Genomic DNA, 22,721 nt, shown 5'->3' with positions numbered 1-22,721 from the left:
CCCTACCACCCTGCCAGTGGGGGGTGGGTCGCTTGGGCTCCTGTCCTCCTTCTTCCCACCAAGTCAGTGAAATGGGCTGATTTTGTTCACCTTCAGAGGATCTGAGGGGCCCCCAGTGTTCCTTCGGGTCACCGGCTGCCCCTGAGCCCTGGCACCCGGAGTCCCAGGAGGGATGTGCCCGCCCCCTAGCCAGGGCTCTCTGCTCACTTGGGCGCAAGCGGAAGATGCAGAGGACTGATGGAACCTTCTCCCCATCCCCATTTCCCACTTCACCCAGAAGTGCCACCCGTGTCTCCCATCCGTCCTGGTTAGGATGAGAAGGCGACAGAACCTAAAAAGCCGGTTCGGGGGCAGAGGGCAGCCTCACCAGAGGGAAGAACGTGGGTCCTTGCCTGGCCTTTAGTTCCCTGGCGGCCTCAGGACCGAGGCGCCCAGGCTCTCAGGTCACCGTCCCCCTCACGTACTCTGTACTTTCTGATTATGTTTGAGAGACCATCTAGACCTTGCAGTGTCCAATCAGGGCTGGGAACAGATGTGAGGATGGGGCCCGGAGCCCCTGGCTCAGGAACGGGGCCATGATCACACTCGTTCCCTCTCTTGAGAGACGCCAGACGCTAGCTTTGCCTTTTCCCAGCCATGACATTTGCCCTGCCCAATGCTTGGGTCCCCCACCCCTACCCCCGGCTTGGATCCCTCAAACACTTGGGTCCTGAGTCTTGCTGAGGCACAGGATGTGTGTGAGGAGGAAGGACACAACCCCGCAAGTGCAGGGGTGAAAGGAGCTGGGGGCCAAGCCTTGACAGCGGAGTGGGATTCTTGGACAGTCGGGGAGGCCCTTCCGGAGTAGAGCCAACCAGAGGTGGGTCAACCGAGCAGCAGGACATTCAGAGCTTTGGAGGGGACCCGGCAGCCAGACGCTCCTAGCAGCCTGAGTTCTGGCTCCAGGTGCATGGGACTCCGCGGAGGGCCCTCTCAAGGTTGAAAGAGTGACTACCCAAGAGTACAAAGAATTTAAAATGAAAACCAGGGATCCCTGGGTGGCGCAGCGGTTTGGTGCCTGCCTTTGGCCCAGGGCGCGATCCTGGAGACCCGGGATCGAGTCCCACATCGGGCTCCCGGTGCATGGAGCCTGCTTCTCCCTCTGCCTGTGTCTCTGCCTCTCTCTCTCTCTCTCTCTCTCTGTGACTATCATAAATAAATAAAAATTTAAAAAAAAAAAAAAAAAAAAAAAAAAAAAAAAAAAAAAAAAAAATGAAAACCATTTGTCGATGTGCTCTTGGTTGTTGCCTACAACAAAGCGTGTACATAACCTCCTGTCAAAATACGCTGTGGTTTCTGAGATGCATTGTTTTCACTTTCCCTTCCCCTTAATCCATTTCAGAAGATGTTTAAGCTGTCTTCAAGGGCTTTATGGTTTATAAATCACCAAAATAGCTTCAACCTTATGTGTTGATGTGTTTTAATCGAAGAAGCTTTAGGATGGCCAAGAGCCAATTTTTATGACATTGTCTTTGTTCTTCACACTGAAGAAGAAAAGAAGAAGAAGAAGAAGAAGAAGAAGAAGAAGAAGAAGAAGAAGAAGAAGAAGAAGAAGAAGAAGGAGGAGGAGGAGGAGGAGGAGGAGGAGGAGGAGGAGGAGGAGGAGGAAGGCATCTATTAAGTACAATAAAGCTTAAAGACGTTGTCAAATAGTTGGCTCTAGCAGCTTAAGTCTTTATTTGTGACCCTTATCGATTACAAGTCCTTTGGAAAGAATTCCTCTACTGTGTATCTACAACTAGACTTAAAGCAAAACCCTTGGCGTGTCATGCGTACGTAGCATCTCCCAACTAACGCTCCGAGATTTGGGCCCACGCGCGCTTATTTTCCAAAGGACCCCGACACCTCTGTCGATAATCGCTCTCAGGAAACGGAAGCCAAGTGATCAGGTCTCAAACGTTGAACTCGTGTGACTTCGTACCCAGTTGAACGCGTGCACGTCTTCAGCGCGTCTTGGTCCTCTCTCTTGCTGCCTTGGAGAACGCAAGTAGGTGCTCAAAACTGAAGCCTTCTGAGTGTTGAGGTCCGTCCACCTTGGTTTGTCCTCTCCCTGCCTCCTCCCCGCAATTTAAAGGAATCCATGGAATGGGCACCCCTGCCTGATAACCGTAAATAAATCAATGGTCTTGGGGTCCTCCAAAGCCATCTAATGTGGACGGATCAAGTTGGCAGATAATTACAGATACACGATATTAGTTGGCAAAGCGGTCTGAGAGACCATCGCATGAGGCCGTTTTACTTTGGACACAGCACATTGCAAAGCAGATAAAAATAGGCGTTAGAGTCGCTCAGGCTGCTACATAACAAAATCTCACAAACCGGGTGACTTCCACAACAAACACCTATTTCGCCCAGTTCTGAAGGATGGAAGTCCCGGGTCAGAGCGCCAGCATCGTCCATCTGGTGAGGGTCCTCGTCCGAGCTGCAGGCTGTTGACTTCCCTCTGTATCCTCACAGGGACGTGGTGGGAACACAGCAAGCTAGGTCTCGCTGTCTTTTTTTTTTTTTTTAAAGATTTTATTTATTTGTTCATGAGAGACACAGAGAGAGGCAGAGACACGGGCAGAGGGAGAGGCGGGCTCCCTGCGGGGAGCCCGAAGCAGGACTCCATCCTGGGACCCCGGGATCACGCCCTGGGCCAAAGGCAGATGCTCAACCCCTGAGCCACCCTGGCGTCCCTCTGCTATCTTCTGATAAAGCACTGATCCCATTCCTGCAGGCTCCACCCTCGTGGCCTGATCACCCCCCCAAAGGCCACCTCCTGACACCATCCCACTGGGAGTTGGCACTTCAACATCTGAATTTGGGAGGGAACAGACGTTCAGTCCGTAACAATACTTGAGCAGGTGAATTATCATCAAAGGTAAAGAGCCTCATTTGTATAAAGGCAGATCAACTTCAATTTTTTTCCATTTGTAAGTAGGCCAAGCCCACCAGTGGTAAGGGTGTTTCTCACTATTTCCACCAGGGACCCAGCAACAGGCCCAAGGGCAAAGAGACAGTGGCACGTAGGCAATCCTCCGTGGGGAGCCAGCTCTGGGTCTGCACAGAAAGGGGCGCTGGATGATACAGAAGCCATCAGGTGACGAGTTGACTGGGTTTTCATTTCACAAACTCTGCTACATTTTAATGTCCTGTACGCAGGCCCCGAGCGTTTTTGACACATACCAGTAGTTCTTCTTCGGGAAGAAGTGCAATTCTTCTCAGTAGTCTGTGATTGCACGTCTATTTAATAATCACTAGAGAATTACAGGAGAGTCAGAGCCTCGTGTCCTCTCCTTGCCGCCGTCCTCCCAATAGCATCTATCCAGGAACAGAAAGGAGAGGCTCCAGTGCAAATGGAGTCACAGAGAGATAAGTAAGATGACTCGATGTATCATATAAATTCCATTTTCCAACTTCCACCAGCCTCTCTGCTATGGGCCATCCCGGGTCTTAGAGAATTTACGAACACCCTTCTAGTGAGACATCGAAGAGAAAATCTAGGCAGCCAAGCTTCTCCTTGGTGAGTCAGGCAGCCCCATTTTGCAAAGAAGGCCTAGACCGTCTCTTTGAACACCTGGCTATAGGTCACATGATTGTCTGTGGCCAGGGCATTTTTCAGACACTGCCAGAAGTATGGGTGAGCCTGTGGGTTTCTTGGCCACTCCAGGACAGAACTCTTACAGAGCCTCTTGCGGAGCTGGAGGAACTTGGATTTCTGAAGGGGCTTCTCAAGGAATATCAAGATAATGACGTCCACTTTTTCATCCATGAGCCTCTGATGGGACAAGTAAAATGCTATCTTAAAGTTCTCGGTCTTTGCATACTTGTTCGTCATCACAAACACCGTCTTTTTGCTAAGCTGTATGCTCTGGGAAAGGTTTTCCAGAACTGGCTGCCCTGGTAACCAATCCCTTTCCTCAAGACATAAATTGAAATGTTTCTCCCTTGGGTCTTCCAGCTTGGCCACCAGCTCATCCAAAACCCATTCGGTCACTGCTGGGTCTTTAGTGTCATACACAACGAAAGCATCATAGCAAGAGTCCAGTGATTTCAGACGCCGATACCCCTTTATTTTGGCCTTACAGTAATGGTAACTGTACCACACGTCCCAGAAGTAGAGGTGGTTTGCTGTTGTAATCACCATCAGAAAAAGGGCCAGCGATAGGGAAAATGAGAACAGAACCAGGTTAGTCAGATCTAACTCACAGGTATACAGATCCAGGGAGACCACACTCTGGCCCTTGTGTGCTCCTGGCCCCACACAAGTCACATCTGTGGCCAAGTAAGGAATAGTCACCTCTGTGTGGTTGACCCACCAGACAAACCACACAGCATCACAGGTGCACAGAAACCGGTTATGATGCAAAAGTAACATCTCCAGGTTGTTGAGGACATTTTCTGGAAAGCTAGTCTTCTGGATAATCTGGATTTTATTTGAGCTGAGGTCCAGATATCGCAACTGGAAAGCATCTTGTAGAAAATGCTTTGTCAGCTGCCTGATTTGATTATACTTAAGAATCAGCTTCTTGAGGCTTCTGGAACAGTTGTATAATCTCTCAGGGACAATCTTCAGCTCATTGTAGCTGAGGTCCAAAGTCTCTAGATTCTTCAGATACTGGAGTCTTTCCCAGTGAAAGGACTTGAGCCCATTTTTGACCAAGGAGAGAGTCTTTAGATTCGGAGGCATGCCATCAAACACTCCAGAAGGCAAGAAGCTCAGGGAATTTTCAGAGATGTCTAATTCCTCTAAGTTCAGCAGATTCTTGAAGAACTTTAAGTATCTGTTATCACCATCTCTCCATAAAACATCCAAATGATTTCCTCTGAATTCCAGAATTTTAAGAGACTCGCTCTCCATGGTCCTGCTGGTGGACGTAGCGATGTCATTGTTGTTCATCATCAGTTTCTTCAGAACTTTTAGGTTCTTGGTGAAGTTTAGCATGTGAGTGATTCCTTCTGATTGAAAGTAATGGCTGTTACTGCTAATATCTAGAACTTCCAGTTTGCGTAGCTCCTCAAATGCCGTCGAGTAGAGTAAATCAAGCCGGTTGTTAGAGAAGTCCAAGTATTTCAGCTCCACTAGTGGCTGAAATTCACTGCCATTGAGAGTTTGGCCAATGGTATTTCCTGACAAATTTAGGCATTTGAGGAAAGAAAGATGCTGAAAATCAGAGGACTTGATAAAAAAGATGTTGTTTCTACTTAGGTCCAGGGTCTGCCCATACATGTAACAATCTTTGTTAAAAGGCAAGAAAGAAGGAGTCTCTTTGTTTTTGAACCTGCAACTCCTTGCATACTCGTCATATCTGAAATAATGTAATGTCTCAAGGACCTGAGGCGCATGACCTTCGACAGAGGTTCTGGTGCTAGAGCAGAAGCCAACTTCACCTGAATCTCCTGAAGGGGATATCTTATTCATCGAAAGGTCTATGACTTTCAGTGTTTTAAATTGTTCAAATATGCTGAGGTCCGCAATTTTTATGAAGTTAGTGCCGAGATCAAGAACTTCGAGATTGGTAAGGCTCTGTAACGGAGAGAGATGATGGCTGCTCAGCTCCTTAAAGACGTATCCTTTGATGCGCAACACTTTCAGGTTTTTCAGTGAAGAAAACGCGTCGGACAGATTCAGAGCTGCACGATAGACCTGAAGTTCATAATTGAAAGATAGATCCAGTTGGACAAGGTCGTGAAGAAGATACAAAAATTTGGCATCCCCAATTTCTTTGGCCAAGAAGTTTTGGGACAGATCGAGCTCCTTGAGCTTTTTAATGTTTTTAAACCATCTCTGGGGCACACGCTGAAGAGAGTTACTGTGTAGACGTAACACCTGTAATTCTGTCAATGCATCGAAAGCTGACTCATGGATCTGTAGGGGCGAATTATTTTCACAGGGTGTGCAAGGAAATGGGACATTGTAACAACGAGGGCAATTTCCACTTAGGTCGAGGATGCGCAGTTGATTGAGGTTATTAAAATCATCTTCTTGGATTTTTGCAATGGCGTTGTTATAAAGGTAGAGTTCTGTTAAAGTAGACGGCAAAGTAGTAGGGACATACGTGATGTTGTTATCTTTGAGGGAGAGCAATTTTAGATTTTTCAGACTTAGGAAAGCATCTTTTTCGATGAAAAATGAAACATTACAAGGATTGCGAAAATAACAGTTTTGGCCCAAGTAGAGCCTTTCTATGTTGGTCAGTTCTGTTAGGTTATTTTTCATGATAGAGAAGATACTGTTGGCTTCGAGGCTCAGCAGCTCCAAGCTGGGAGGAAGACCCTCGGGTATTTCTAGAAGCTGGTTTCCATCCAGATAAAGGGATTTCAAATAAGTGAGGCTGCTAAAGCTTCTGGGTTTAATCTGTGGCCTCCTGGTGCACAGATGGTCTTTCGGCCCCAGTCGAACAGGTATACAGTTGCATCGGAAATCGATCTCTACCAGATAGTCCAGCTGGTGGAAGGAGGCTGGAGAGATGCCGGGTATGTGGTTAATGGTGAGGGTGAGGTTGGTGGCGTTGGAGGGAATACCTCCCGGGATTTCCGTCAGGTGCTTGTCCGTGCAGTCCACAATCACATGGGCCTTCGGAGCATCCAGGCTGACATCACAGGGCAGAGTTTTAGGAAACCATCTGGCTCCAAGGAGTTTGGAAATCAGGATTATGTTCAAAAGGATAAAGAACTGTCTCTTCAATGTCCACATTGGAAACACCTGAAAGCATAAGAAAGAACAAATCACCGTCATTCTAAATCATTCTAAAATATATCAAGAATCAGATTTGAAATGTCCCATTTGCTGCCTCTCTTTTGCAACAGTTTATTTATTTTTTAAAAGATTTTATTTATTTATTCATGAGACACACACACACACACACACACACACACAGAGGCAGAGACACAGGCAGAGGGAGAAGCAGGCCCCATGCAGGAAGCCCGACGTGGGACTCGATCCCGGGTCTCCAGGATCACGCCCTGGGCCGAAGGCAGGTGCTAAACCGCTGAGCCGCCCAGGGATCCCTTTTTGCTACAGTTTAAAAGATACAACCCAGGTCTTAATTCTCTGTTGCATCTCCCCACCCCCTGACGTTATGATGAACCTACTACTGAGGGTCATAATAATCAAGTTACACATTTAGCTTTTAGCACATTAGCTCTTCAGTTCCATAGATTTGAAGGTGGTAGAGGAAGCATTTTCTTACTCGCTTTTATTTAAAATAGTATAACAGAAGGGTTGTCAACTAGTTGCCAAAGTCTGAAATTTGGGGATGAAGGAATATTAAAAGGAAAATGCATTGGGAAGAACAACACATTAAGTCTTTAGTGCTGGGGCGCCTGGGTGGCTCAGTGGGTTAAGAATCTGCCTTTGGCTCAGGTCACGATCTCCAGGTCCTGGGATCAAGTGCCGCATCGAGCCCCACGTCGGGTTCCCTCCTCAGCTGGGAGCTTGCTTCTCCCTCTGCTGCTCCCCCTGCTTGTGCTCTCACTCTTTCTGTCAAATAAACAAATAAAATCTTTAAAAAAAAGACTTTTGTGCCATTACTTTTTGCTTGCTAAGCCTGCTCTGATACATGTTACAAGAGGCCTTCATAATACTCAAACCTCTTAATATTCTAAGTAGAAAAATTAAGAGATCTATCATCCCTATTCTACGGATTAAGACCCCACCTAGCAATAACAGCTCATTTGCCCAAGGACACTCAACTGTGTCATTCCGGCACTGCCATCCTATGAGCTGGCTTTCCTCTTGGATTGTTTTTGGAAATCCAAGATGATCTGGGGAAGGAGCATTTCCCCTACACTTTTGCTTTGCATTACATAAATTTGGAAAGAAGAGAGCAGAGAGTCAGGCCATTGCCTTGGTGATTCCTGATTGATCAAAGAGGATACTCATGGGAGTGAAAGGAAGGGGAACCTATTAATAATTTCGCTAAGACTACAGGCAGAAAACCAAGACTCTCTCAGGCAAACTGGGACATATGGAAACCTACTCATAATGGTGATTCTTGGGCAACCAGGTTTAGCATGAGAGACCCCGGGACCTTGGGGAGAAAGACCTTGAAAGGTAGTATGGGGAGTACTGAAGAGCTTTGCCAGTCATCATGTTAACTTGGACTGGCCCTGCCTTAGAGGGTGGTTTAACCAGAGACTAGCCTTCAAGTTTCAAGATTTCTATCAATATTCTACTCCAGAACACTGGTTTTAGTTTAGCTGGTGCTTATCCATGGAACGATCTGGCCTGTGTCTCTACAATAGGCTTCTAGATCAATTAATGCTTTTGTTCTCCCAATGAACTGAATCAACCAATTATGTTGATATCTAAGAAACCAAATGCCTACTTCCCTTAATTCCTCCAATAGAACGTAAATAAGCAATTTTCCCCTCAGCTCTTTTTTTCTCTGATCCAAGATGGTTCAGAAGGATCTTAAAGGACTTCTTCATACACATTTACACACCCAACCTTGTTGAGGTTAGAGGTACAACATTGTCTTTTTTCCCCGCCTCTTTCACCACCTTGTCTCCTCTTCTCCTCCTCATGAAAATCATTCACTGAGTCCAGTTGACATTCTTCATTGACCTTCTTGGCATCCTCCTCGCTTTGCCCATTTTAGCTGACACAATTTCAGTTGAGATTATTCACCCTTGGTCCACTCTAAAGCCTCATCTTTGTGCTCAGGCTCTCACTCTCCCAATCCACCCTAACCATTTAAACTTTCCAAACATTAATCAGATTACGTTATTCCACAATCTTTAAAATGATTTCTCTCTCTCTTTTTTTTTTTTTTTACAGAATGAGCCCTAACTTTTTATCATGACATCCAAAGTCTTCCATAATTTATTCCCTATCTACTTGTCCAGGCCTTCCTAATACACTGCCCTGCCAGCTTTTCTAGTCACTAACCCAAGCCCAGTTTGTGTTCCTTACTTGCAAGTCCTTTCACCTGGACTTCTCTTTTCTATCATTTCCACCCAGCAGAATTCTGGTTATCCCTTAAGGCTTTACCTTCCAATCTGGAGGAATCAAATCCCTGGGAAGATGGCAATAGGCCAGGGTGTACAGGAAGCCCTTAGATAAATAGGGTCTATCTCCCTTGAGCATCAATCTTACTCGAAGATTTAGGAGAAATGTTCATCACTCAGGGAGGAGGGGTTGAGTCAAGATGAGAAAAGGGGAGAAGGAGAGTGAGTTATTTTTATGGTTCCTGACTATAGGATCCCAGACCCTGGACCCCATCTCCAGCTATGCTTCTGTCAGAAGACACGATGGGTTCATGAACCCCGCTATCAGAAGGTAAAAAGTAATGCTGCTAAGGGCATTACTATGGACCTGGGAGGTGAGTTGTATTCTGAAGGGGGCCAAAATGAGTAAAGGACAAATCGTGAACCAGGTGCCCTCTTCTGATCCCACTCTCACAAACCTAGACGAGCTCCTGGGAAGAACTGGGAAGATCCCTGAATTAGCAGAGTTAAAGACATGAAGTGACAGCAATCACCACACCAAGGTTCCAGAATATGCCTAGTTCTATGATGGGGGGAAGTAGATGCTCTAGTTTAGTTGTAGGAAAAAAATAACAGTGGTGTGCTGGTCAATGTTTAACAACTGGCTGTCTCCCCACGCCCCACACCTCTGATTTGTTAAATCCTGATTTATAGCATTTTCTAGTTCCCATAGTGTGAGCTGCCATCGTGATGTCACTGAATGCGGAGTTGGAGAGAGATGTGCAGAGCTGCCCTGGCAAGCCCGTGGGAGCTGCGTCCAGCAGACCCTGCCCTTAACACACCTGCGACCATGACTGTGGAGTTTTTAGCCTTTACCTATTGACGTAGTATGAACTAGAAGGAAAAATTAATCAGAAAGTATTTCACTCTTGTCTCTCTCTTTTTAAAAAAGATCTTATTTATTTATCTGAGAGAAAGAGAGAGAGAGTGTGCACAAGTAGGGGGGAGGGGCAGAGAGAGAGAAGCAGACTCCCTGCTGAGGGACATGGGGCTCGATCCCAGGACCCTGAGATCATGACCTGCCAAAGGCTGGTACTTAAACGACTGAGCCCCCCAGGTGCCCCTCTTTCTCCCTTATTTCTAAACTTTTTTCTTGCACCTGTCCACTTTTCTCCTCGTCTACTATCACCTCCTTCCTGCCATTAGCCATTAGGTCTTACCTGGACTACCGCAAGAGACTCTAAACTGGTCCTCCCAATTCTCCTTCTCCTCTACAATTCTTGCATCAAATGGCATGAGAGCAGTCTTTCTAAACATGAATCACATCAACTACAACGAATCGTTACTGCTTATATCATGCATGTTCTGACTCCAGCCTACTTCCATGACCTTGAACCATCCTCCCCCTACTTTGACCACACGCCAGACATCTGGCCTGTTTTCTGTTCTGCATTCGAGCCAGTCTTGGCACTTGCTGTTCCCTCTTCCTGAAATTATCTTTCTCCTCCTCTTCCCACAGCCAGGTCATCCTCATCCCTTAGGGGTCTGCACAGATAACATGTATTCAGACAGACCATCTCTGGTCAACTTACGTAAATACGCTTCCATGTAATACTATTGATGGTGACCGTAACTTTGGTTAACTTCGGTAGCACTTACTCTATTCTGAGCCTTATTTTCAGGGTGTAAATATATTAACCCATTGAATCCTCATAATAACCACATGTGAGTGGTACTACAGATCCTCAATCCTTACCCAAAACCTTTGGGGTTAGATGTGTTTTGGAACTAAGAATTTTTCAGACCTTAGAAGGTAATACATATCCATGCATTATGTAATCTTCCTACTGGGGCCCGGGGCAGCATCCCATAATCAAACACATAAAAATTTGTGCAGTGAAACAAAGAAGCCTCCACAGTAAGTGGGGAAGGAAGGAAGGAAGGAAGGAAGGAAGGAAGGAAGGAAGGAAGGAAGGAAAAGCAAGAAAAGCAAGCAACCACACAAGTAGACAAGGAAGAAAAGAACTAGTTTGTTCAGTTCAGATCAAGATTCACCTCCAGATGAATTCAGGTCATGTGTTTGCCATTGACTGAGTTAGGACAAAGCTTTCAGTCAGGGGATTTTGGAAATGTGAATGTCTACTATTAATTTCCATTTTAGGGATGAGTCCACTGAGGTGCAGTGGGGTGCATATATGTCGTACCCTGTGCTAGACCGCCCTGCTTTATTTCCTTCATGGCCCTTAGCACAATCAGAAATTACCTTGCCGATAGTTTGTGTGCTTGTGATTCATGTGCTTAGTTGTTTAATGTCTCTCTTGCATGAGAAGATAGATAAGCTCTGAGAGAGTAGGGCTTTGTGTGTCCTTGTATAAAACAATGCCCGGCACGTAATTCGTGTTGTATCATGCTTGCTAAATACATGAATAGAAGAATGAAAGCATGAATGAATGAAATAAAGCAAAATACTTCCAAGAAATTTCTCCTTGGAGTAGATTGCTTTAGGCTAAAGCCCCACATTGCCAGGGGATAACAGTCTATTTCATCTATTTGCCCAAGGATTCCTCGGGGAAAAAGGTTTCAAAAGCTCTGCTTTCTATTGCTCACTTCGAATTCATCTTCTTCAAGGCACTCTCTGGGACGAACCCAGACAGAAGTAGTCGCTCCCTCTTCTCATCTTCTGCTCTGAGTACACACATGGCTGTGAAATACCACTCTGGAATGAGGGTTGGAAGAACTGGCTCCCAGTCCTGGCTTGGTACTCCACCCACGTCCCCTTGTGAGGCAGCCACTGTGCCCAGCAGAAGAGCCCCTCCAAGAGAATGGTGCACACAGAACCAACAGTACAAGACACATCAAGGACCCAGACAACTGTCCGGAACCAAGGCAGTGGACCCGGGGATGCCAGGGTAGCTCAGCGGTTGAGCACCTGCCTTCAGTTCAGGGAATGATCCCGGGCCCTGGGATTGAGTTCCGTATCAGGCTCCCCACGGAAGCCTGCTTCTCCCTCTGCCTGTGTCTCTGCCTCTCTCTCTGTGTCTCTCATAGATAAATAAATAAAATATTTCATAATAATAATAAAAAGACAGTGGACCCAAACCAGAAAATTCTCCAACAATTCATTAGCTAGGAATTATACCAAGTACCTGGTGAGAAAGAATTCATTTAAAAAAAAATCAGGATTCCACTGACACAGTCATTCTTTCATTTGACAAGTATTTATTGAATACCTACTAGGGGCAGCAAACACACAGCCCCTGCCCCTAAAGAGCTCAACTCACAGTGGAGGAGAGAAAAAATATGTGCATTTAAAATTAAAACGTGGAAAGACCATTAGTTCTTTCCAGACAAGATGATGATACTTGTAGAGGTGGAGCTTAATTGTTTTTTTTTAAGATTTTATTTATTTATTCATGAAAAACACACACAGAGGCAGAGACACAGGCAGAGGGAGAAGCAGGCTCCATGCAGGGAGCCCGATGTGGGACTGGATCCTGGGACCCTGGGATCATGCCCTGAGCCAAAGGCAGACGCTCAACCACTGAGCCATCCAGGTGCCCCGGTGAAGCTTAATTGTATGTTGTTCTTATTTCATGCAGGGTATTTTCTGACACTTTAAATTGGTTATTTTTATCAGCCTCATTGAGTCCAGAGATTGTTAAATCTCTACTCATATCTTTGTCCCCTTTCTTTCATTTCATAGTGAGTCTTCATTAATAGTTGGGAAAAAAAAAGTTGGGCATATACTACTCTGAAGAAAAGATTCTATTTCCCAGACTCCCTTGCAGCTAAGCATGGCTACATGACTAAGTTAAAGCCAATGTGATGTGAGAGGAAGTGAGACGTATGATTTCTGGGATATGTCCTTGAATGGCGGGGCTCTTCCCCTTCTTCCTGTCTACTTCCATCTAGCTTCTTGTAATATGGGTGTGGTAGCCACCTATCTTGATTTTTGCAAATGAGGAAAATATGCTAGGGATGGCGAAGCAACAAGGTGGATGATCCAGAGCACCGGATCCTCCTCGCACGACCTCCTAGAGCGGAGTATAAATAATGGCTCTGATCTCTAGGAGTTGATGAGAAATCACAAAGTTGTTATACTAAGCCAGGGTTAACTGGACTTTCTTTCTTCCTTTTTTTTTTAAAGATTGATTTATTTATTCATGAGAGAGAGAGAGAGAGAGAGAGGCAGAGACACAGGCAGAGGGAGAAGCAGGCTCCATGCAGGGAGCCTGATGCGGGACTCGATCCTGGGACCCCAGAGTCACGCCCTGAGCCAAAGGCAGATGCTCAGCCGCTGAGCAACCCCGGTGCCCCTGGACTTTCTATTGTACAAATGCAATAGAAATTGCATTTCTTTTAGAAACAGAAATAGCCTACTTTTAGCCAGTGTAAAAGGTAGAACTTGGGAGTAGGTTGCTGCTCCTGAAAGAACCTAAAACACGTGATGTCGATGTTATTACGCTACGGGCAAGACAGATGCCGATGTTGGAGGCTGGAAAGCTCGCAACGCATACCACACCATTGCAAAACACCGGATACAACCATCACCCAGGCCATCTTGGAAGGCGGGACACACGTCCACTGTGACTTCTGTTTCGTTCTCCCAGCTTTATGGAGATACAACGACATCCTAACATTATATCAGTTTAAAGTGTCCAACATAATGATTTGGTAAACCCATATATTGGAAAATGATCACAATGAGTCTAGTTAACACCTCAGATCATTACCATTGTTTTTCTTGCAGTGAGAACTTTTAAGATCTACTCCCTTAGCAACTTTCAAACACACAATACAGTATTGTTAACTACCGTCACCGTGCTGTACGTAACATCCTCAGTGTGCCAACCGTGACTTGTGACTTCGCTGTTAGGGGAAATGGTATGGCGGTATTTGTAATGATGATGCACGCTGATGACCTCTTACTGTTTTTAGCAGTCTTAGGGGAGGCATGAGCCATGGCTGAAGTCAGCCATCTGCAAGCATGAATGGAAGGAAGTACAGCTCGGCCAAGGGAGGCTTTCTCTGCCTGCAGCCTGAACTCCAAGGTTGATTAAGACTTCCTTAATCTGGGGCCTTGCGGGGTTGAAAAAGCCTCCTGCCTTACCCCAAATGAAAGCAGATGAATGGACAGAGTCACTAGCAGCCTTAAGAGAACATAAGTGTGTGCTCACATGCATTTTTCAAGCACTTTCCATTAAGTATTTTCCAGCAGACAATGGAAGCCAGGCCAGGCCAAAGAATCTGATTAGGATTGCTGCCTTCCCCTTGACTCATACAGCCTCTGGGGAGTTGATTACATTGAGACTGAGGAACATTGACGGAATACAGAATCTTTACATTTAAAATGGTCTGGAGCTGCTCTGTCTAATATGATAACCACCAGTCACATGTGGCCATTTAAATTTAAATTAATTAAAATTAAATGCAATTTTAAAATTCAGTTTCTGTTACACGAGCCATATTTCAGGTGCTCAAGAGCCACATTAGGCTCAAGGCTACGGTAGTTGAGCACGCAGAGAGATTGCAGGAAATTCTATTTTTTTAAGATTTTATTTATTTATTCATGAGACACACACACACACACACAGAGAGAGAGAGAGAGAGAGAGAGGCAAAGATACAGGCAGAGGGAGAAGCAGGCTCCATGCAGGGAGCCCAACGTGGGACTCGATCCCAGGACCCCGGGATCACGCCCTGGACTGAAGGCAGGAGCTAAACTGCTGAGCCACCCAGGGATCCCTGCAGGAAGTTCTAGTAGACAACATAGGTCTAGACCGAGGTATGCCAAACTTTTTTCTGTGAAGAGCTAGAGAGTAAATATTTGGGGCAAAGTTGAGGCAATTATATGGGTATTTAAATTACCATTTAGAATGTAACTCATCAAAGTGATAAAAACCATCCTTAGCTCACGAGCCACACAAGCACAGGTGGCTACACAGATTTGGCCCACAGGCCGCGATTTGCAAACTCCTGGTCTAGACAAAATCTTCGGGTGTATTAAACTTGTGCATAGAATTCGCTCTAAGCAAATTCAATCCAAGACTGCCTAATATTAGAAGAAATTACATTGCCTGCGAAGCCTGTGCGTCTGTTCACGTGCTGCTGATTTCAAGCGAATGATTTCCTCGTCATTGCGATTCTAAGAAATAGGTTGTTTGCAATGAGGAGAGTGAAATGCAGAGCCCACAGAACCGGCCCAAGGTAAGACTCCGGCAAGTCAGACACACAGCTTGCACTCTTGGCTGCTTTGTTATACCTCCTTTCTAGAAGGCTCTATGTCAATGCACCCATTCCTCTCCCTGGGAGCTGAACGCTCTTAGGTCCAGAACCCGGCCTGTCTCTCCACACGCTCTATCATTATGATGCCTGCCACATAGTGAGCGTGAGATCAATATCTGCGGAATAAATCAAGGCTTCGAACGTCCTTACAATCCCATGGAAGACATGCACTGAATTGTCCTCAATAGTGAAGTATTCCAAAGGTCAGATTGCTGACAAGGAAGCGAGGAGACCCCAGGAGGGCTGGGGGCCTCTAAAAGGAAGGGGTACAGTGGTGTCAGAGGAAGGCCATGCAAGTGAAACTGCAGAAGCCCCCACTCGATCCTTTCTCAGTTCTGTTCCCTGGAACCTGAAACCCCAGTGACAGTGCAGAGCTCATTTGTCTCTCCTGGGAGAGGCACAGCCTGTGCTCCATAGCTGAGCCCCAGCCCCGCTGGCCCTTGTGATGCTCTAGGGTCGACGGGAGGTCTTCTGGGTCCCCACCCCCGCTGCACCAGGAGCCTGGAACTCCGAGGTATCAGTGAGCTTGCGCGGATCTTGGAACCAAGAAAATTAACTGCAATGAGAGGTTGGGTTCTGACCAAGCAAAGGAAGGGGAAAAATGGATTCAATGAACAAAGCCTTTCTAAATTTGTTAAAGAGAAGTAATGCCCTTTTGAAACTTCCAAATTTAAAAGATATTTTTGAGAAGATGACTGAAGGATGTGAAGCTTTGGGGATCCTGGGTGGCTCAGTCGATTGAGTGTCTGACACTTGGTTTCGGCTCAGGCCGTGATCCCAGGGTTGTGAGATGGAGCCCTGTGTTGGGCTCTGCGCTCAACATGGAGTCTGCTCGAGATTCTCTCCCTTTCCCTCCCCCTCTGCTCCTCCCCCTGCTGGTACTCACTCTCTCTCTAAAATATTTTTATTATTCTTTAATTTTTTAAAGTTTGTATTTATTTATTGGAGAGAGAGAGAGATAGTCACAGAGATAGTGAGAGAGCACAAGCAGGAAGGAGAGGGAGAAGCAGGCTGCCTGCTGAGCAGAGGGCCCGACGTGGGGCTCCATCCCAGGACCCTGGGATCATGACCTGAGCTGAAGGCAGATGCTTAACCGACTGAGGCACATAGGACCCCCCCCCTTAAAATCAATCAATCAATCAAACAAACAAACAAACCTTAGAAAGATGTGAAGTTTTCCTAAAGTTTTCCTTTATTCCTTAAGTGTAAAAATGTCCCCTTTCAGACCACCAGGAACCCCCTGCCTCTGACTAAAGTGAGGACCTGAGCATCACATAATGGTGATCTAAGAGTTCACTCAATGCTAGAGGGGCACCCAGATGGTTTAGTCAGTAGAGCATGTAACTCTTGATCTTGGGGTGGTGAGTGTGAGCCCCACGTTGGGTATAGAGATTTCTTAAAATATATGAATAAATAAATAAATGAAAGTCTTTGAAAAGAGTTCACTCAGTGTTGAGCCAGGACTACTTTTTCATCTGAAACAAATAAATAGATTTATAGAAATAAATCCACATTATTCTGTTTTGCTTGCTTTTTGGGCAACAACTGCCAAAAGACATGTGCCTTTCAGTAATTTGATTTATAAAGTAAGGGAATACACCCCAACGTGGGCTTAGCGTTGGCCACAAATCACAGCTAATTACACACGCAAACATGCTGGGTAAATTTGGATGCTCGATTAGCAAACTCAATACAGTTAAAATGGGAATGTTTGACGTTGTATGCACAGGTGTTCTCTTCTCTCAGTAAATCGTCTCTTTTTGTTAAAATGGAAAATGTAGAATTCATATTGAACGGTCATTAGTCATTTTTGTTGAATGGCTGCTTTCTATCATGTGATTACGTGCCAGACGCTGAAGAGGACACGGTGCTGATGCTACATGACTGAGCCCTGACGGTGAGGTTAAGAGGATATATAAATATCCTCATTTCACTCTTGAAGAGGCAGCAACCAGAGAGGCAACTCTGAACCAAGAGTCAAACTCCATGATGACCAATCATCTTCAAGTTACCTCGTGAAGTTAGAGCAAACGCACTTGGCGTGCGTGCCTGTGTCTTCATTTATCTCCATTTCCATTCAAGGATTCTGAGCACTGTAATGTTTCCATATTGTGCTATTTAGAGGTTTTTTTTTTTTTAAAGATTTATTTGAGAGAGAGAGAGAGAGAGAGAGCAAGCAGGGGGAGCTGTAGAGGGAGAGGAGGAGGGAGGATTCCCAGCAGACTCTGTGCTGAGCATGGAGCCCGACGTGGGGCTGGATCCCCTGACCCTGACATCCTGACCTGAGCCGAAATCAAGAGTCAGCTGGTCAACTGACTGAGCCACCTGAGTGCCCTGCTATTTAGAGTTTCCATAAAGAAATTTGCCAAAGAACAAAAAAGATATTTACAATTTGAGCGGGACCAACTTGAGGGGAAAAGGAGGCTTTTTGGACAATGCATTCCTTACGAATTGCACCTGCTAGCCAGCAACGCTATGTCAGGCTAGTCTGTGAATTTGTAAACTCAAAGGCGTGCTGAGCTTTATGTTCTGCAATAAAGAACTATATGCTTGCATAGTCATTCAACAACCATATTGGGAATGTACCCTATGCAAGGGACGGTGCTAGACCAAGTAGGGGCCTTGGACACCATTCCTGCCCAACTCAAAACCAAAGGGCCTTGCAGCTGCCACCCAGAGGCCGTGTGTGCTTGAAAGTCTCTGCAGTCGGGGCAAGGCAGCGTGGAAATCCAAGACTGTAGGACAACCTCTAGTCAGGCCTAAAGGTAATGCTGCCCACCCTTCAAACGAAAGCTTCAATAAACCCTTCAAAGCAGCAAAACATATCCTCTTGGCTGCGTTGTGTCATTTGTGTGGTTCTTATATTCAGAACCAGGCTCCCCACCTTGAGACCCACATTTGGTTCCCGCCAGGAAGTCTATGGCTAAGAGAGCTATGATGACTGAAAGGGAGACCCATTTCCCAAGAGGTTGCCAATGTCCCACTTTGCAGATAGTGTTTTTATTTTTAAGACTTTGCAAGCTTGGAACGGACGTGTGGCTGCAATCTGAGGAGTTCTGAGGACAGCTGGCCCCAGTGGGGAAGTGAGGCGAAGTGGTTTGTGTCTTGCAACAAGCTAGAGGAAGACCAACTATAGTCTGGCTTCGCCTGTTTATTCTGGGGGCTGGCGTCCCGGGAACTGAGTCAGCCTCTCTAGCGGATAGAAGGCGACCAACTGAATTCTCCTGAACCTTGACCTTCTCATCCACAAACTGTGTGGGTTGAGCTAACTGACCTCCAGAGCCCCCCGAAACTTATCTGCCAGCATCTGACCTCAGCTGGGATCTTCCTAACCCCCCAGAACCTCAGGCTGCTGCTGTTTCAAAATGGTCAAAGCAAGGCTTCCAATCACTGTGAATCTTCTAAGGGGTCCATAGAAAGGAAAAAACCACCACTAGCACATAACAGGCGTCCTGTGTCTTCAGGTGACACCATTTTGTGAGCTTTCTTCAGCTCTCTGAAATTAATGAGACTGGGAAGAACTGGATGATGATCCATCAATGGGAGGAAATGGCTAAAACCATTTGGAACACCAAACATCCCTTTGAAAAGAATGTGGCAGACATATAGGTGAAAAGCTGTGTGGTTATGCTATTAAGTAATAAAGAATAAAATGAAGTTTTAAGACAGCATGAAAATAACATAGCATATGATCCCTTTGTGATGAATACAGACACACAGATTTGATTTGTATCTGCAGAGAAAAGTACAGAAAGACATGTGAGAAACTGAACGGTGATACCTTCCAGAGTCTTTGCCAGGTAGGAAAGAGTGTGTTATATCTTCTAGTCCTTGAGGGTTTTTTTTGTTGTTTTTTTTTTTAAATAAAGATCATGTATCGCTTTTATCTTAAAAACATTTTTTAAAAGATTTTATTTATTTATTCATGAGACAGAGAGAGAGAGAGAGGCAGAGACACAGGCAGTGGGAGAAGCAGGCTCCATGCAGGGAGCCCGATGTGGGACTCGATCCCGGGTCTCCAGGATCACGCCCCGGGCTGAAGATGGTGCTAAACCTCTGAGCCACCTGGGTTGCCCTTAAAAACATTTTAAACATCACAGAACAGGCAATAAGATTGTGTCATAACAATGTGGAAGAAAATTGTGAAAAATGAGGATTTCAACAAGTATTTACTGATACCTGCCATGCGCCAGGTGCCCACTTTTAAGCATTGGGTCACATCGGTGGCCCAAACAGAGGAGATTCTTGCTCTTTCTGAAGCTTATGTCCTCCAAATAATAAACTGGAAAGTATAGAACTTTCCGTGATAATCATATCGATGTCAGGTGGTATAAGGGTTGGAAAGGAAACGTAGGGCAGGGCGAAGGAGATCAGACACAGGAGACGGGTTTGTGACCGTAGATGGGCGGCTTGCGTGGACATCATGGAGAGTTGACATTTGAGCAAAGATCTTGAAGGGAGGAGGAAGTTGACCACGCAGCTCTATCCAGGGGAAAAGCACTCCAGGCAGAGGGGTAAGCCTCACGCAAAGGCGGAAAACTGTGCCGGAATATTTGCAGAGGTGGCAACGAGACTGGTGTGCCGAAATCAAGGGGGAAAATTTGTCAAAGAACAAAAAAGATATTTACAATTTGAGCAGGATCAACTTGAGGGGAAAAGGAGGCTTTTTGGACGATGCATTCCTTACGAATTGCACCTGCTAGCCAGCAACGCTATGTCAGGCTAGTCTGTGAGTTTGTACACTCAAAGGCGTGCTGAGCTTTATGTTCTGTAATAAAGAACTATATGCTCGCATAGTCATTCAACAACCATATTGGGAATATACCCTATGCAAGGGACGGTGCTAGACCAAGTAGGGGGAGGAGATGAGTAGGAGATGAAGTCAAAGAGGAGGGCCTCCTGCCCCTGCCAAGGACGCGGGCCCTGCTGACCCCTCCGAGGATGGTGGTTTTTACTCTGCGTGGAACCCTGGGGAGTGACGCAGCCTGACCTACGTGCTGGAAGCCTCACGCGGGTGGCCGTGTTGAGAAGGGACAGTGAGGGCGCACAGGTGGAAGGATGGAGGCCGGTCAGGAGGCGATTACAGCGACTCAGGCAACAGACCCAGCTGGCAAGGGTGCAGGTGGTGAGAACTTGCCAGACCTGGATACATTTTGAAGGTGAAGCCAAAGAAAATAGGACTTGAAAGTTCTTGGAAGAATGAGGGATTGGAAACAGCAAACATTGCTGGGGAATTTCCGACCAAGGGAAACAAAGCCCCTGGCAGGCGTTCGCAGGGCCGGCAGGCGGGGGAGACCGTCTTAGGAGGAAAGAACAGCACGTTACATAACGCTGGTGGGGATGAAAAACCCCAAACCAACAAAGCAACACCCAAAAGCACTAATGATGACGACGACGACAATGATGATGACATAGAGAGAAGGGACCACGGCTGGGACATTGACTGTGAGCAGCTGAGCAGGGAGGAGCCCCAGCGAGGAGAGGAGCAACCCCACCCTCCGGGGTTGAGTGGTCCCTCATTCCCCCCCCCCCCCGTCCCCCCCTCCCCTGGGCCGCAGGCCGGCTCCTGCGAGTGACTCCCCCGCCAGCAGCGGCACAAGAGATGCCACAGAGTTTCCAAGGCCGGGAGAGAAAAGGCGACCGGGGTCCCACGTCCCCCCCCGGAGCTCGCTCCTTCGCCCCTGATCTCGGTCTCTCCCCCACTCTGGGAGCCCTACGGCCTGGGGGCGGCCGCGGGTGGCCTGTTGAGAAGGGACAGTGCGGGGCCTGTCCCGCGCCGAGCAGCCCCGGCTCGCACGCACCTGCTGAGGGGCGGCCCCGGGCACCGCACCTGCACCTGGGAGCCAGCGAGTTTTCCGGGGAGGCCAGCCCCCGCCCCAGGGCCCCGATCCCACGGGTGTTAGAGACCCAGCGACCTAACCGCGCCCGGTTGGAGACCAGGACACAGAAGCCACAGGACTGCGGTTGACTTTAGCGCCGTTGTTTCAGGGCGATCTGCAGGCCGGGCTGGGGAACCTCCGAGGCGTTGAGGGGGGCAAGGGGGGACAGAGGCCAGGCGAGGGGCGCAGGACCTCGTCCCCACGTTCGCAGGGAAGCGGGAGGCAGGTTTAGCAGCCCCAGGTGAGCAGACAGCAGGTGCGGCAGGAGAGGCGCCCGAGGGAGCCGGCGCCCCGGCAGCAAGGACCCCAGCCCCTCGCCCTCCCTCCGCCTCTGGCTCTGCCTCTCTGTGTGTGTCTCTCAGGAATAAATAAATAACATGTTAAAAAAAAAAAAAGCACACAGCAGAAAAACAGCCAAGTCGCCCTGGGGGGCGGGGGGGGGGAGGAAGTTCTAGAATGCCTTTCTGGTGCTTTTTCCAGGCAAACCGGGGAAGGAAGGCAGCTCATGTTTCGGGTGGGGGGCCTGCACCCCGCTGGGCTGGGGGAACCCAACGCGATGGCTGGCTGCAAAACAATGAGAGGGGGCCCCGGGAGGCAAGGGGAGGCCAGGGCGGCGGGCAATTGTTGGCAACCTGTGAATCTGAGTTCACTCGCCTTTTGCCAGGTGCTGTGAAACCGTGCACCCCCCCCCCCCCAGGGTTAATGAGGTTGGGACTACCGGAAAGGTGAAAGCGGCCTTTTCAGACAACTGATTTGCCCTCGAGGTCAAGTGAAGACTTGGTGGGAGTGTGAGCTGGTGCAGCCACTCTGGAAAACTGTGTGGAGGCTCCTCAAAGAGTTAAAAATAGATCTGCCCTACGACCCAGCAACTGCACTGCTGGGGATTTACCCCAAAGATTCAGATGCAGTGAAACGCCGGGACACCTGCACCCCGATGTCTCTAGCAGCAATGTCCACAATAGCCAGACTGTGGAAGGAGCCTCGGTGTCCATCGAAAGATGATGGATAAAGAAGCTGTGGTCTATGGATACAATGGAATATTCCTCAGCCATTAGAAACGACAAATACCCACCATTTGCTTCAGCGTGGAGGGAACTGGAGGGTATTATGCTGAGTGAAGTAAGTCAATCGGAGAAGGACAAACATTATATGGTCTCATTCATTCGTGGAATATAAAAAATAGTGAAAGGGAATAAAGGGAAAGGAAGGAAAATGAGTGAAAATATCAGTGAGGGAGACAGAACATGAGAGACCCCTAACTCTGGGAAACGAACAAGGGGTGGTGGAAGGAGAGGTGGGCAGGGGGTTGGGGTGACTGGGTGACGGTCACTGAGGGGGGCACTTGATGGGATGAGCACTGGGTGTTATGCTAAATGTTGGCAAATTGAACTCCAAAAAAAAAAAAATTTAAAAAAGGTCAAGTGCAGAGGGTGGGGACTGTGAACCAGCATAGAGTCTGTATTCCTTCCTGGAGATCAGGAGCCCAAGACCCCACCCTGCGGAAGCCGGCTGTCCCCTGGGGCGCCTCTCCAGCCCCTTCGCCGTGTCCCACGGCCACCCCGGAGCCGCCGACCCCGGGAACGCAAGGTGCACCGATGGGCCCGTT

The 22,721-nt window shown here is 47.3% G+C and overlaps 1 protein-coding gene across 5 annotated transcripts in view; it reads right to left on the bottom strand.

Moving 5' to 3' along the window:
* Positions 1-1,692: 1,692 nt before the first annotated feature.
* TLR7 (toll like receptor 7) overlaps positions 1,693-22,721 on the bottom strand; it is a 30,838-nt gene continuing 9,809 nt past the window's right edge. For all 5 annotated transcript variants that reach the window (XM_049107534.1, XM_049107532.1, XM_049107536.1 and 2 more), the window contains one exon: positions 1,693-6,727. In XM_049107534.1, coding sequence (XP_048963491.1) covers positions 3,578-6,727 — 3,150 coding nt within the window. In that variant the 3' untranslated portion in view covers positions 1,693-3,577. The remainder of the gene's footprint in view (positions 6,728-22,721) is intronic.

This window comes from Canis lupus, chromosome X (assembly GCF_003254725.2).
Source record: "Canis lupus dingo isolate Sandy chromosome X, ASM325472v2, whole genome shotgun sequence".
Lineage (NCBI taxonomy): Eukaryota > Metazoa > Chordata > Mammalia > Carnivora > Canidae > Canis > Canis lupus.
Note: the sequence above shows the minus strand (reverse complement) of the source record. Positions and strands in the feature narration are given on the sequence as shown.